General features: G+C 38.8%; 1 protein-coding gene across 1 annotated transcript in view; it reads right to left on the minus strand.

Moving 5' to 3' along the window:
* TSPAN12 (tetraspanin 12) overlaps positions 1-12,691 on the minus strand; it is a 15,682-nt gene extending 2,991 nt beyond the window's left edge. The window contains exons 1-3 of the mRNA XM_009580173.1: positions 12,607-12,691; positions 8,154-8,261; positions 5,151-5,294 (exon numbers count right to left, since the gene is read on the minus strand). Of these exons, the coding sequence (XP_009578468.1) occupies positions 5,151-5,294; positions 8,154-8,240 (231 nt within the window). The 5' untranslated portion in view covers positions 8,241-8,261; positions 12,607-12,691. The remainder of the gene's footprint in view (positions 1-5,150; positions 5,295-8,153; positions 8,262-12,606) is intronic.
* Positions 12,692-15,029: the final 2,338 nt, after the last annotated feature.

Here is a 15,029-nt window from a genome sequence, read left to right on the forward strand (position 1 = left end):
GTTTACCTATAACTCTGAAGCAATGCAAGTACTAATACACATCCCACTGACCGTTCTGTCAATGCAGGCTGTGCAGACATTTGAGTTTGAAAGTCACCTCACTGTATCACTGCCTTGTTTTGTTTCATTAACCACTGTGAGAGTAGCTGTAACAACCCACCCTGCACCAGGGGCTGCACAAACCCAGGCATGCACTAGACCCTGCCACTAGACCCTGCTCGAAAGACCTTACCAACCACATGCTGTATTAGGATGATGGTCACATACACCACCTCTCCCTAGCACCGAGCAGGTGTAAATCCAAAGCAATTATTTAAATAATAATAATAATTACTATTATTATTTACACAGAAAACGTCTGATGAACAAAAAGTATGTTAAAACATCACAAGTTAATGTTTCCTAGGAATGGAAATTTAGAAAGAGCAGTTGCTCTTTGACTCCTCATCTCTTTTCAATCCATCAGCACATGCTCCAGAGTTTGCTTAAATGGACAAATAATTACTGTACAAGGCTTGAGGAAAGCTCCGAAGCCCTCGTAAGGCAGCAACGACATACAGAGACACTGGCTCTGGGAACTACTGGACAACAGCGTAAACACAAGCTATGGTGCTTGCTGCTCAGAAAAGGTTATGCCCAGTCTTAGAAAGGATAAAACTTTGAAGAGAAGGTCCTGAGCTACTCTAGGCCATTATTATTCTCTATTCTAAACTTTAAAACATTTCACAGCACAGAAATCAAAGGTGCACAGCCACCAAGGGAAAATTCAGAGTAATAATCTGAATGGGATAACGCCACGGGTACCAAAAGGCATTGGTCCCAGCAGAGGACATCAGGAACTCATCAAAATGGGCATTGTCTTCAAAATGTCAGTTTTGCGTTTGTATCCTTACGACATATTTCTTATAGCTTTTCTATGAAAAGAAAGCAATTGATCAAAGTGACAGAATCTGAAGACAGAACATGATAAATAACAGTTTTCAATCACACTGAAATTCCCTAAAGCCAACAATTTCAAATGTTACAGTCCTGACTGTATTTGATGAAAGGCCCAATTCTTGCCTCACACACAAAATTCACACTGCAGTCAACAGATTCTCATTTAGGATCTAAATAAAAGTAACGTAGTATATATCAATTGTACCAGAGTAAGCTAAAGGACCTCAACATCTTTGCTCCATTCGTCATTTCATAGTTCATAAATATTAACACAGTTTAGACAGAGCAAGGAGTAAATGTGGATTCTTTGAAATCTGAAAAGGAAAAAAAAAAACAACAAAACTCCATGCTGTAGCGAAAACAATGTAATGGATCTTGATGAGGAACAAAAATTGTCATATCGGTGTCTTTTTTCCTTCAACTAGAACACAGTGTTGTAATTAGACTACTTTCCAAATTTGTTTTTAATTACAGAGAAACTGGCTGCATTTTAATACTTTTGATAACTTTAAGGGATGAAGGTACACTCTGGTCACAATTTAAAAATGCTCAACCACAGCAGTATTCAAATTCAGTTCATTTGTTGCCTAGAGGAAACATCCATTAACAGAGAGCAATAACATTAATGCCTACATCTCCTGCAGTACAGACACATAACTGAGACAAATTATGCCCAATCTAGATTGACTGCCTCCCTCCATTTAATGATGTTCTTACAGTTCTGCTCTAATACACGTTCAAAATCAGATTCAAAATTGAGAAATATCCAGCCACCCCTGTTATCCTCACATTCATGTATTTTATTTCTGCTTGCGCGACACATTCATAGTTGGTAGCCTGCAATTAAAGAGTACATAAATATACTTTCCTCAGCAAAAGTAAAAGTTTGTCATGAAATAGGGAGCTCTTGTTGACAACTCAAAAACAGTATAAAACTTTGCAGTGATCATTCAGAAGAATTAGCTTCAAACTCCTACAGAGCTATGGATTAAAGGCCTGATTCATATTCATTACAACGGCCATTTTATATTTTCAGTCTTAAAATGGAAACAAAACATATATTTCTGATTTACTGCAACATCACTGAATAAGAACCAGATCTTAAATAAGGCACTTCTCGGAGTAGAACAGATAAACCATCAGCATATTCAACAGATCTGTTGTATACTCAAAATTATGCTAGAAAACAAAAGAAAAAATACTGAACATGCAATTTTGACGGGCAGACCTCTTGTCCTTGTCCTCAGACCACAACGAACCTCTGAGGACACTTTGTCATCTGATGCACCTCCCTCACAACCACGCTCTTTCTCAGGTTAGTCTGTTCCGTGAACTGCACCAAAGGCGAAGCTTGTCAGAATAAAAGCAATCCAAGAAGACTAACACATTTGAAAAACAGCTTTCAAAATCCAGCAGGGGAAACATGATTTCTGCCAAAAATACTCTCAAGCAGAACTATAGCCACCTTTCTTTCTACAAAAATTGTATTGTGAAGGATTCCAACTTAGACTACAGAAAGCTCTGAGATCCCAGCAGAAAATTACAGCACAGCTACAACAAAACAATTTTATGAATCCCAGCCAAACCAAACTTCAGTTTTCTGAAGTACTACAAAAAAAATTTTCTGAAGTACCAGAATGGACTTGTGAAGCATTTACATAAGCCAGTTTTAGGCTAGTGAGGCTAATCTCAAACTACCAGACTATACAAGTTTGTTTTGAATCACTTTCAAAAAAATCTTTTCTCCTTCAGTTCTCCAAAGCAGAAGTCAGACAGATTAGCCTTGCAAGTGTAAGTTGGTTTTGCATGATATAGATAAACATATTAGCAAGTATAGTATACGAGCCTGCGAGACAACCCACAGGAAAGCACCATGGAAAAAAAATGTTCTGCCAACCGAATATTGTACATATCTCAAAGAGCAATGGAGTATTTTTGTGGCTGGTGAAACAGAAAACAGCCTGTCCCTTTTTGGAACTGATTCTGCACTAGACAACCAAAAATAAATTTTTGCTAAGAGTTGAACACATACAAAGAACCAGAAATGTCCCCTTCAGGTTTCTTTTAGAAAAAAAGCCAGGCAGCCTTTCTTTTTATCAGGTGGGTCTCAGAGCCCTTGTGTTCTACATCATCATCATCTTTGGCTAAGTAGAACCAAAAGAACTTGAACATACGAAGTGCACAGAGAACCACTTTCCTGGAATACAGTTGTGGGAATGAAATGTTAGCAGCAGAGATGAGATGAGAAAACCTTGCAGTATCCACAAGACACTCCCGTGACTAGTACTCCTCCTCAGAAATTTCTGAGCTTCCTGAGCTCAAAAATTACATATGCTTGCCTTTTCACAAAAGCAGGAAAGACACTTAGGGCAAATGAACGTTCTGCAGCTTCTATACATCTCACTCCTTGAGGGCTCTCTATGGTAGAGTTAGGCTGTACGGTATCAATACTGGCAACAGTATTACAAAAAACAACCATTATTGCAGAGTGAGCCACAGTTCTTTCTTATATATTCTTGAAGAAGACATTGGCAGGCCCCAGAAGAAGCCTGAATGGCTTTCCCATTCAGAGACTGACACTTCTAAAGTGTAACCAGTGCTGCCTGTGCTGTAAGCCTTGCCATAAGGCAGGAGAGGCTCTACAAGTAGCTGGTGGAAAGAAAACAGCCTCTGCCACTATCTTTAAGGTTCCCTAGTACAGACTGGCCTTCTGAGGCACCTGCCTTTTGGCAGCTCTACCTTCTCTCTTCGTAGTGGAAGCACGCGAGGCCTAGGATGGATGTCTGAAAGTCCAGAATAGATTATATAATTTCTGCGCATAGAATCAATGCCATACAAATCTAGCAAATCACTCCACATCAGTGATGCCATTTCCTAAAAACTCGATTGTTTCCTGGCAATAGCTAATATTCATCTTGGCTTGTGAATATATAGTGAATCTCCCCTGCTTTGGAGGTATCTCTTCAGGGCTCCTGAACAAGAGCCACATAACAGATTCTTGTAAGAAAGAGTCTTGAGCAGCAGTAAGAGACTGGGACAAGATAAAATGGTTCTTTAGGTGCTCTTCCATAACACAGAGTTGCACTGTCCACTAGGGAAATGTTCATGCTGCAGCAGCTGAAAGCATGCTTCTCAGGCCCGTTCTCCTTCCTATGCACCCTGTATTACTCTTAAAGCAAGCAAACGAAGAATTCATCTCTTCTCAGATCCTTGTAACTACTTGACTGAGACATGCTTTTTGTCACTACTGGACTACCTGGACTGTTGGTCATTCTGATATTACTGAATACACAATTAAAGGTCTTCAGAGGTCTGCTAGCACAAAAAAAAAGAAAAAGGTAAGTAGCAAAGCAACCTCCAGACAAAGGTGATTTTTTATAATATTTTTGTGAAAACAGTTAAAAGAGTTTTAGTAGAGAACATGTTTACTTATTTTTATAATTTTCACCCTAAGAACGGTAATGACTTGCTACCATGATTTCCTCCCTTACCCACTTTGAGGTCAAATAGGTCTTCTCCTGAGAAATTTTTTAAATTTTTAAAATTTAAATTTAAATAAAATGTAATTTTTTTTAAAAAAATTAAGGCTTTTTTTTATTCTTTTAAAACAATAATCATTCTGTAATGTAGTAGAGTTAGAAAGAAAGAGCATTTTCACACAAAGTTTCTAAGCATGCTCACAGCGGAGCAATGGAATTACCTGCCTCCTTGCATGAGCCCTGTTAACAACAGAGCTCTCATCTTCCAAAGGACTTCTCAAAAGCATCCTTCACTGTACATACCACTAGAGTCCTCATTACCATAGGGTAAGGAGAATTTATCTTAGTTTGGCAAGCTAGAGACTGGACATTACACCAGAACTATTTATTTATTTTGATTGGAGTGAATTCCAACTCCAACCTAACCAATATAAAACAAATACCTCAATGTTTAAGCATATCTCGTATGTTAACTGCGTTGCTACTAACTTATCTCACTTCCAGGTAAGAGTGGATGGGTGGGTTGTTTGTTTCTTTCCTTCTTTCTTTCTTCCCTCCTCCCCCCTCTTCAGCATTAATAAATAATAAACATAAACAAACACAATAAACACTTTCCATAAACACAATTACTCTACAAACCTTTCTGCTGCACTGCAAGTGATGAGTTTGGAAAATGACTTGATCAGGAAGAATGTACAAAGCCTTCCGAAATACCCACATTTTTCTTCTTACCTCCTGATAAAGGTCACTGAGATCCTCATGATGTGCCTGCTTAGAGCATCCTGGGAACTCTCTGACACAACAGGAGTCAGGCGGCCAGTCCATCTCTGTCATTTCCAGCCAGTCTGTGAAGTACACCACCCCACAACATTTAAACTGCAAAGGAAGGATTAGCCGAGATCAGCAATAATGATGCTACTTCTTCATAAAAGTAGGCCATCAAAAAAGCTAAATAAATTCCTATTAACAACTTTCAAAATATTTACGTAGGACTAAAAACATCTGCAAGAGCTTCCATGTATCCTCTTTTCCTGTACTTTGACATAAAAGCAACGTGAAAATGTAATGTAGTGACCAATGAAGACCTCAGAAACAGCCAATGATACTGCTCTGTCCTTTAAATCCCAACTGCTCCCTCAACAGATGCTTCATGGAAATTGTCCTACCCTGTAATTCTGCTATCCTTCTACAAGGAACTAACATATGATAATTTCATGTCAAAAGGGTGACTAACGAACAAGTATACCTGTGGCTGAAGGAAGTAGCAGGAAAAGATGATTAAGGTCTTACTAGTGAGGATTATTCCTACAACTATGGACACATCTGTTGAAAACCAGATGAGAAAAAGCATAGATTTATCTGAATATGGAAACAAGAAAATAAGATGAAAAAAGTAAGCAAAAAGGCATAGAAATCACAAATGCTGAAAGCAAAAAGGAAAATGGAAGGAAGTGGTATCACACTAAAATAAACACTGCGACAGAATCAACCATAAAAGTAGGAAGTCTGGCTGCAAAGCAGAGAAGCCATAATTGGCTATAAAAACCACCAGTACTAACAACCTGTCTTCTTCTCTGCAAAGCACACAGAGAGATTTAAAGCCAAATGACCAGCCTACCACATCCCTAGATGCTTTCACATAAAACAGGGCTGAAGCATTAGATTTTCTTCAGCATCGGATGGGGACTTGATATGACTGAAAAAAAGCCTTGCTGCAGGAACAAGGTGCTGCTTTTTTCTGTCTGGATGTTCTCCAGCGCCAGCCTGAGTGTTTGTAATTCAACACCTGGTTCCTTTCATCCATGGGCTTGGGAACATTTGCCCCCTTTTCCCGCTTCAGAGCCGGAGTCCTGTATACCATGCCACTCCTCGGTCACAATCAAGCAGATCGGTGCCCAGACACCATGCTGGCACACACTGTGCCTTGACTTCACCAGTCCTCTTACAAATCCCACTTCTTCCTTTTTCACCATAGCTTTAATGTCTCTGTTTCTACCAGCTCGTTAGTCAGTCAAAATCCTCCCAACGTGGGACTAAGGAAAGCTCAAGCTTTGGCTCCCCATTGTAATTGCAAAGACAACCTCATTAAACATCCTTTTCTTACTCTCAAATCTTTTCTTCCCCCCACCCAGTTCTTCCTTCCTGACTTCAACTGACCCTTCCCATCTTCCTTAGCATAGTCACAACTCTGATATTAGACCAGCAAGGGGGTTGAGATGAATATACACTTCCCATCTCTCAGACATTAAAAGATACAGAAGAAAGAGCACAAAGCTAATCAGGGCTGAATCTTTGGGAACAAAATTGTAATTACAATTTTTTTCTTTAGGAAAAAAAATTGTAATGCTGACGGAAGAAGGACCCCGAGCATAGTGCTCATTCAGGCATAAAGCACATACCAGGCTCACACATCCATCGTCCAAGTTATGAGTAGACAGACTAAAAATGAGAGCCCACCAATTAACTAGGAGCTGTGAAAGAGCCTTCTCAGTTCACTTCAAACCTTCCCCAAACCATTCCTTTGGTCAGAGATGGAATATAGCAAATCTAACTTCTAAAAGGAACTTATTCTCCCCTGGAAGAGTTAAGGCATGCTTGAAGTTTTATTACTAAGATTCATTTTAAAACCAGCCATTATGATGACACTACAACAACCAGGAGTGTAAGAGGCAGCTTTTAATTTATTCAACATTTACATTTAAACCAAGATGCAGTATCAGCTGCATTCAGGGAAATCGAGACCATTTGATTATGTTATTTCAGGTACAGAACAGACACAAACACTCTACCTGTGTATGAAGGATTACTCTTTTTCACAGAGCACTGGCATAGCCAGAGCAGGGGACTGGAGAGGGTGGGGGCTGTTTAACCTCATGTAGTCCTTCTTTCAGGTTTTAGTATAAATACAGGCTAACCGAGTGCTGCCAGGAAATGTTTAAATAAACAGGAAATCTGTGCAACAATGATAGATTTCAACATTTCAACAAGGGCAGCACAATGACAGGCATTTAAAGAGTTCTCTTCCGGCACGTGAGTTATATTTGGAGTTAATGGGTCTTACCTTGGGCAATTTCATGTTTTTGTAACATAATACTTCATTCTTTAAAAACAGTTCTGAATTTTTGTAGACTAGAGGGCAAATCTGTGAATACAAGGCAGCTTTTTGGTTTGTTTCCCGTCCCCCCCAGTCAAAGGAAATAAAATCTCTGATCACTTTCTCTAACTTTAGCCAAAGAGACAGTGTTGGCATCTTTTTGGAAACTTCCTTTCCCACTCATTTCCAGCTAAACACATATCTTAACTATGACAGCTCCGTGAAAGGAAACTAACAGAGCCTACAGGAAGGGGAGCACAGTTTAATATTAAAACAGCATATAGAAATGTTCATTTTACTTTACCTGCAGATTTTTAATTTTATATACATCATATTCTTAAATGTTATAATAATCCTAAAAGACGCTGGTGTCCGAACCTTACTGGCAAAGGAGGAGACAATGTTAGCAATTTAACTGAATTTAGTAACATACTTTTTTTGGTGTTTTAGCGTCTTTAGGGCCTACAAAAGCTCAAGAATTGGGTATCAAGTGATGTTAAAAAGATATCATCGCTACAGGGTTTCACATGAAATGAACTTGCATTTATTTACTTATTCACTTAAAAACAAACCTTTTCCTTTAGCAAATAAACATTTACCGAGCATGTATTACTTCAGCTCATGATTAACTGTCATCTTACCTCCCTCTGGAAGAAATTCCAAGCGTAGGTCAGCCACTGGTACCGAGGTAGGCCATAATTGGTCATCCTGGCTTTCAGCGTGATCATATCGGACCACTGCACTGGAACCTGAAGCAAGGAAAGAAAAGCGATTCATACAACAGAGCAGTTGGCTTGTGGCTCCAAACCCAGAACTTCCATCTATTCTGAGATCTTTCCAGTGCGATGACCAAAATAATGTTGTATTCAAATAAAACAGGAAAACAAGTGCTTCAGTTTTTACAATATTGAAACTTTATGAGCCTTTATTAAAATATCAGGAAAAAGTTATTTGTAACCTTTGCTTACAAATTAATGTACACTAGAAAAGGAGGTGCATTTTGGAGAGATTCGGAGATAGCCGGGTACGATTTGATGGTATCATTACCAGATTTTTTTACCTGGCATAAAACTTCAACCAAGTCCCATCCCAGTAATCAGTAGATGGCATTTTTCTGCCCCAATTTAGGTATCTCCCTGGTGTCGTCTTAGTCAATAGAAAGAAACAGGCAGTCATATGGGGCGCAATTCATCTTAAGATAAATATTTTAAACAGAGCAGATGAATAATTCCATTGAAGTCTCAAATGAACTTCACTGTCTAAGGTGACAAACTTAGATTTAAACTTCTAACTTCTAAATATATAAAATTAACTGAGATGAATTCTACCCTGAGAGTCTTTTCAGTGGCTTTCTGGCTTTGCCTGGAGTTCCGCACGCATGTATCCTGAATGTACCTGATTTCAGTTTCTTGCTAAAGAACGGTAACAAGGAAGTGTAGACAACGAGGCTCTGTGAACATTTTTCTTCACACTCACTCATGGCCTTGTAAATCTTTTCTTCTGAAAGAAGGACTCTCCAAGTATATTTCTTTCAAATTTGACTATTCAGAAGTGAGGAGCTGGTGCTCTCCATTGTCAGACTATGACCCTCAGTTAGTAATTTATTAGAAACAATAGAAGCAAGTGCTATGGCACCTGGCATACAATACAGTTAAGAGTCAAGATAAGACATTAACTTCTGCTCAGCAGCACAAATTCCAGTGTGCCAAACTAAAACAAGGAGCTGAAGACTTTGCAGTTGCCCTTCTAGGCACACATACCATTCATGCTGATTTTTGCCTTGTTCCCATTAGCCTTAATAGTCATGGTGAAAGAAATCACAATTGTAGTATCAGCTTTCATTTGAGTGCGGGGGAGCCCAGCTCCTCTAGCGGCTGTGACTTAGCTATCCCGTTCCATTTGGAGCGAACAGTAAGGGCATTCTGCAAATAGCAATAAATGTAACCTAAGAAAAAAAAATTATCACAATACTTCCCCAAGGAGCCTGGTGTTTGTCGTGCTAGATGCTCTACAAAAATACAGGAACAATCACTGCCTGCCTGACCCTGTCATCCAAATAAGACCATTTGATAATATTTCATTGCCGCTGCTAAGTTATACTACATTTTTGACATCCTGGTAAAGCTTCATATATCATTAATATGAATATATTAATAATAGTGCAGAAATTTAACATACCTTTCACTCCGCAAAATTTTTATTTCTTAAGCTGTAAAGCATTGAATTCACAATTGTCCACGTGAAAAATGTTAGCAGTAGAGTATTAAAAATACTTAAAAACAGTATCACAGAATATTTCTACCACAATCATTTACACTGATCACTGTAATAAAATAATTTGGTTTTGTACTCAATGCATTTCTCTTGCCACTGCGCTGGAAGTTAGCACTCTGCTTTCTTTGGATAAGATTTGCTATCGCTGCAATTAAGCTCATATTTGCGAGACTGTTTTTTTATTATCTTATTTGTGTTGAATACAGTCCAAGGTTACGCACGTAACACAAGGCGTCCAACTTCTTTATGAAAACAATGGAAAGCAGGGGAAAAAAAAAAAAATCAAGAAGTGAGAGAAGGAAATTAAAAGCAAGTCAAAACAAACTAAACCCCACTGTAGGAAGGCAATTTGAATTCTGGAGCTAAGGAGGGATATTGGAATCTATGTGTTTGACTGCTCCAAGAATGCCAATATGTCAAACTAAGGACATTGATGTACCTACTAAATAGTTTCCCATCAGCTCACGCATGCAGTAGTGCACAATAATACATGATCTTGAGATGCATTTGTTTGACTATACACCAACACTTGTGTTGTGTGTAGACAAACAAAAACTAGAGGTGCTGGTTTGATTTTAGCGTAAGTTCTGTAAAGCTCGGTTTGCCATTAAGATCTACCTACTCATTATTATTTTTCTAATGAGTCTCAAGGCTTGACCAATGCCCAAGTAAGCCGAGAACCCACACTGACTTTTCAGTCTTGTGGGTGGAATAAATTAGTCATGAGGCACACTTCACGCTGAGACCTATCATGAGCTGGAAGGAAAACTGTTTATACAAGGACTCTTACAACTTGTCCACACGCCAAGGAGAGCCCATATTGGATCAGCAGAGGCGGTTATGCCTCGGTGACATTTTTGACAACATCACCCACCCACCTACACTAATGCCAACTGATTCTCTGAAACCCACCAGGGGCTTGTGTGATTTCATGCTATGCTGAACATGACATCAAGTCACCCCATGGGTATAAGAGGGAGTCTTATCATCTTTGTCAAGTAAAGCAGGAGAAAGCATGCTCTAGGGAATTGACCTGCACAGGTGTGAAAGAACAACTGAAAAACAACTGTGCTTTTCCAGACTGTCAAATTCCCTTCAGGTCTCAGCAGCAAGAAACCTGAGTCTGGCCCACCTCATCACACAAAGAGCAATAATGTTAGGACAAAGGAAGTAAGAGGACATCAGATGGAAAGAGAAAACAAAAAAAAAAAAACAAAAGTATTTCAGGGGATGAGGAATTAAAAAAAAAAAAAAATAAAGGGAGAGAAGAAAAGAGACAAAAAAAGAAAAGCAGTTGCTGAAGAGATTTGTTTCTGTTCTATTTGCACGCTCACGTTCATACACTCAAACTCTTGGGAGAAAGAGGAAGAACAGGAGAGGCGTGGAGTATCTGGGTTCACTGTGACCCACTGCAGAAGGCACAGACATGGAGCTCAGCGCTGCTTGTTTTGGCAAAGAGGTGCAGCAACAGCCATGTTTTTTTTCTAGAGGGAAGCAGCATCACTAGTGCCTTAACATATGGTAGGGCTATGCCAGCTTTTATCAAACTGTCCCAGGTTTGGGTTTCAGTAGCATAGCAGGTAACCGAAAGCTTGGGGGTCACGCTAAAACACACCGTAACTTCAGGTTCACTAACTGAATAGTTAAGGCTGGAGAAAGCATGTACCAGAGCACTGAAGGCTATGTTATTTCAGGCAGCTTCCACTGACAAGATTTCTGTGGAAAGATGGATGTTAGTTATAAATGTCATCCTTGGCAAAACCCCCACAGAGGGCAGTTGTGCCCATAGGATGAAGCATGCCTCTTGTCCGCATTCCCAATTTTAAAATGCATCAACGTAAGCTGACATTTAAAGTAAAGGGATAGCCTTAATCGCTGTTATATTAGAACATCCCTCTGGAATCTGTACCGCAAGGGAATGAATGCTCATGCAAAGTGCTGCCACAGACTTCAAATCTGCCAGAAATTCCTTTGGTCCCAGTACCGTGTAAACATCAAGGCGGCTCCCTCCCATCTTACTGCAATGTAATTGCTACTCACTGTTGGAAAAACCAGTATGTTGGGCATATCTTGGCAGCTCAGAGAAAATATTTGTCCCTCTATTCATAAAAATGTACCAGACTGAGTACAAGACGTAGGATATAGCAGCCAGCAGAATAACATTTCAGTTTAATTTCTGCTCAACACTTAGCCATTTTCTTGCACAATGGTTATAAGTCTTCAGTTTGAAAATTAAAGGTTGGTACAGCTATAAAAACTAGACAGAGATAAAACCTCTTCACAAGTTTACAGAAGAGTGTTTTATAGCTAAGACATGTTTTGCTTAAAACTGGCATTTATAGCTTGTGGAGGCAGCACGAAGATTTCGGCAGACAGCAAGTCCTCCATTGAAAGAATACACTGTTTACAACGTAGTACACTCAGCTATAGCTCTTTAAAACATGAAGAACTTTTGGGGCACACCTCCTCTCTCAAAATACTTATCTTAAGCCTGAAGTTCATACTTTATCCTCAAAACGTCCACTGACTTCAATGAGAATCTGCCTAAGCAAGAATTAACAAAAAATCAAGTCCTTAAATCAGGGGCTGCAGGATTTGGCTCTCAAATATAGAGGGGGTGGGAAGAAACCCAGAGAGGACCTCCCAGACAGAAACCGTTCCCAGAAGAACTCTCTGTTTAAAAAAAAAAGGCAGTCACATGAAATGAGACTGTCAGAATAATGAACAAAGGTAAACACTACAGCAATTAGAAAACAGCTAGCTAATGGAATTACTTGTTTTCTTCTGTTGAAAAAAATGCAGCCTCCTTTTCTGACTCACCGTTATTTCCTGCTCGTAGGTCCAAACACCACAGGCCAGTTCAACGCAGAATATTACAAGCAAGCTTCCAAAGTACTGCAGAAAACAGAATGGTCTTAGTTATTTTTGATATTCAGGTTAACTTTGAAAAAAAGACTTAATATGAAAGGACATCTCAAAACATTACGAACATTTCACATGGCTGAAGACATGGAATCTAAAATACATTTTTGTAACCAAAATATGAAAGATTCATGCAGCAAACTTTCTAAAAGTTTAAGTCATCTGACATTTCTTACTAACTTAACATGAAGCATATGAACATTACAATGGGAAAATAAATTAATTCCCTTGTTGCCCAAGAGTACAAGGTTATCATGACACATTATGCTTAAAACAGTTGCAAAGAGGACAATCTTTTTTCCTTCATATATGTGGAAAAAAACAAACCTCTTTTTTCAGTTCTATCCATTTAAGCAACATACCCAAATCATGCTAATAGCCAAAAGGGGGAAGGGAAGGAAAAAAAAAACAACAGAATAAAAAAAGAGAAAATTGGCAAGACGGAAGCAAACAAGGTTCTTGAAAGCTATGTTCTTAACAAAGTGATTTAGATATTTGAGGTCAGGCATAAATGTACAAATATTTATTAAGATGGATTGAAATATCTTTGGCTATTATCAGATCTAACCCTTGAACTATTTAAAAATAGAAAATACATGTATAAATGAAGAAGCTGCACAGGTCTTGGTAATGACAGTTAAGAAAAACTGGTTGCTGCAATTAAAAAGAGTAGGACTATCTTCTGTATAGCACCAACAAACCCTCTCTGAACTGCAGGATAAAGCTGCATGGAAGTTAAGCTGCATGGTGTCCTCTATTAAAAGTAACCCATTTATCTTTTATCTAAAGCAGAAGTATAGATCCATTCATTCTCAACTCCAAACTTTCTTCCATGTCAATGGACTGAGCTCCCCCTCGTTCTCAGTACACAAGACTTAAAATTAAAATCCATGAAGACTGTAATTTTATTTGGCAATCAAAGAAACACCATCACAATATAAAATAGAATAGAATAAACATATAATTCCATTAGTAAGATACATACCAAAAGGCTTCTAATTTAGTCATTTCATTCTGGAATCTATTTCAGACAGGTATAAAAGACACAAAACATGTACTGAGGGCAAGCAAATTCCCCCCCCCGCCATTAAAAGGTCAGTAAACTGTATTAGTTAGGATTTAGCAGTATCTACACTGCATCTTTTTCATTCACCCAGTCTGTAACTGAGTAATTCACAGATACCTTGGCAGCTACTGAACAGTGTCTTGCCTTAACTTCTAGTTGCTGATCAAATCTTACTCCCTGGATTAGGTTTTTAGACGCAAACAGCCAAATTAAAAATGTGCATGTAAAAATATCCATGTGAATTTTCAAGAGAAACCTGTACTCATATCTGCCCCCCGCAAAGGTCTTCATAGTCATTTTAGCTGAACACCACATCACGTATCCTTATAAATCAACACTATAAGCACATGCAGAGCTCCAGTATAGGCCTTCAATAACCAATACGTTCATCCTCCAAAGGTCCAAGAGAGGAAAAAAAATTTGAGTCACACCTTGTAAGAAAAATGATGCTTTCTCCAAAAAATAAATTAATGAGCTTCTAGACAATGCATCCACTATCACTGTAATGCCTGCAAGTTATGCAAAGTGTTCTTTAAAAAAACATGGAAATCTGCTTTGCAAAGTACTCGCTTCGAAAGGAGGAAAGAATGCCACATGCGTTAGCTCTTCAATTCATACAAAAAAATGTTTAAGGACATTATGGGTAATACTGACCTTTTTGAGAGGGCGAACAACTAAATGTTTAGGTGAAAAGCGAATTTGAGTTCTCAGCTGTCAAAGAAAATGTCAGTGGTTTTATATTCTAAATGAATAACAAGCCTGGGACTGCCTGCTATCCCCAAATCTTATGCAAAACTCACTGATCATAGTGAAAGTAATGTATATGGGGGTGTACATGTGGCATTCTCTGGAAAACTCTTAATTTGCAGTTCCTTGTGACATTTCATTCATTCACAAACCTTAACATTTGAAACCTCCTCATTTTTGTCAGCATATAGTTAAGAAAGTTTCTGGTAGCAGTTGGAGACAGATGAGCCAAAACCAAGATTTTCTCCACTTACTGAATATAGCTTGGGATAGAAAACTACTAAGCCAGATTCACTCATAAACCACTTCTGGATCTGCCAGAAATTGAGCACTCCTGACTCTAGCTACATCTGGACACACCAGGGCACTGCAGAATCAAGCCTTCTGTCCTGAGAAAGCACATCATCTGTCCATAAGGCAAAAGACAAAAAAAGACACAAAAAGTTTACACACATGAAAGCCCATTCCAGGAACTGAGCAACTGCAGGCACACCAAACCCACACACAG

The sequence above is a fragment of the Fulmarus glacialis genome, unplaced genomic scaffold (genome assembly GCF_000690835.1).
Source record: "Fulmarus glacialis isolate BGI_N327 unplaced genomic scaffold, ASM69083v1 scaffold930, whole genome shotgun sequence".
Taxonomy (NCBI): domain Eukaryota; kingdom Metazoa; phylum Chordata; class Aves; order Procellariiformes; family Procellariidae; genus Fulmarus; species Fulmarus glacialis.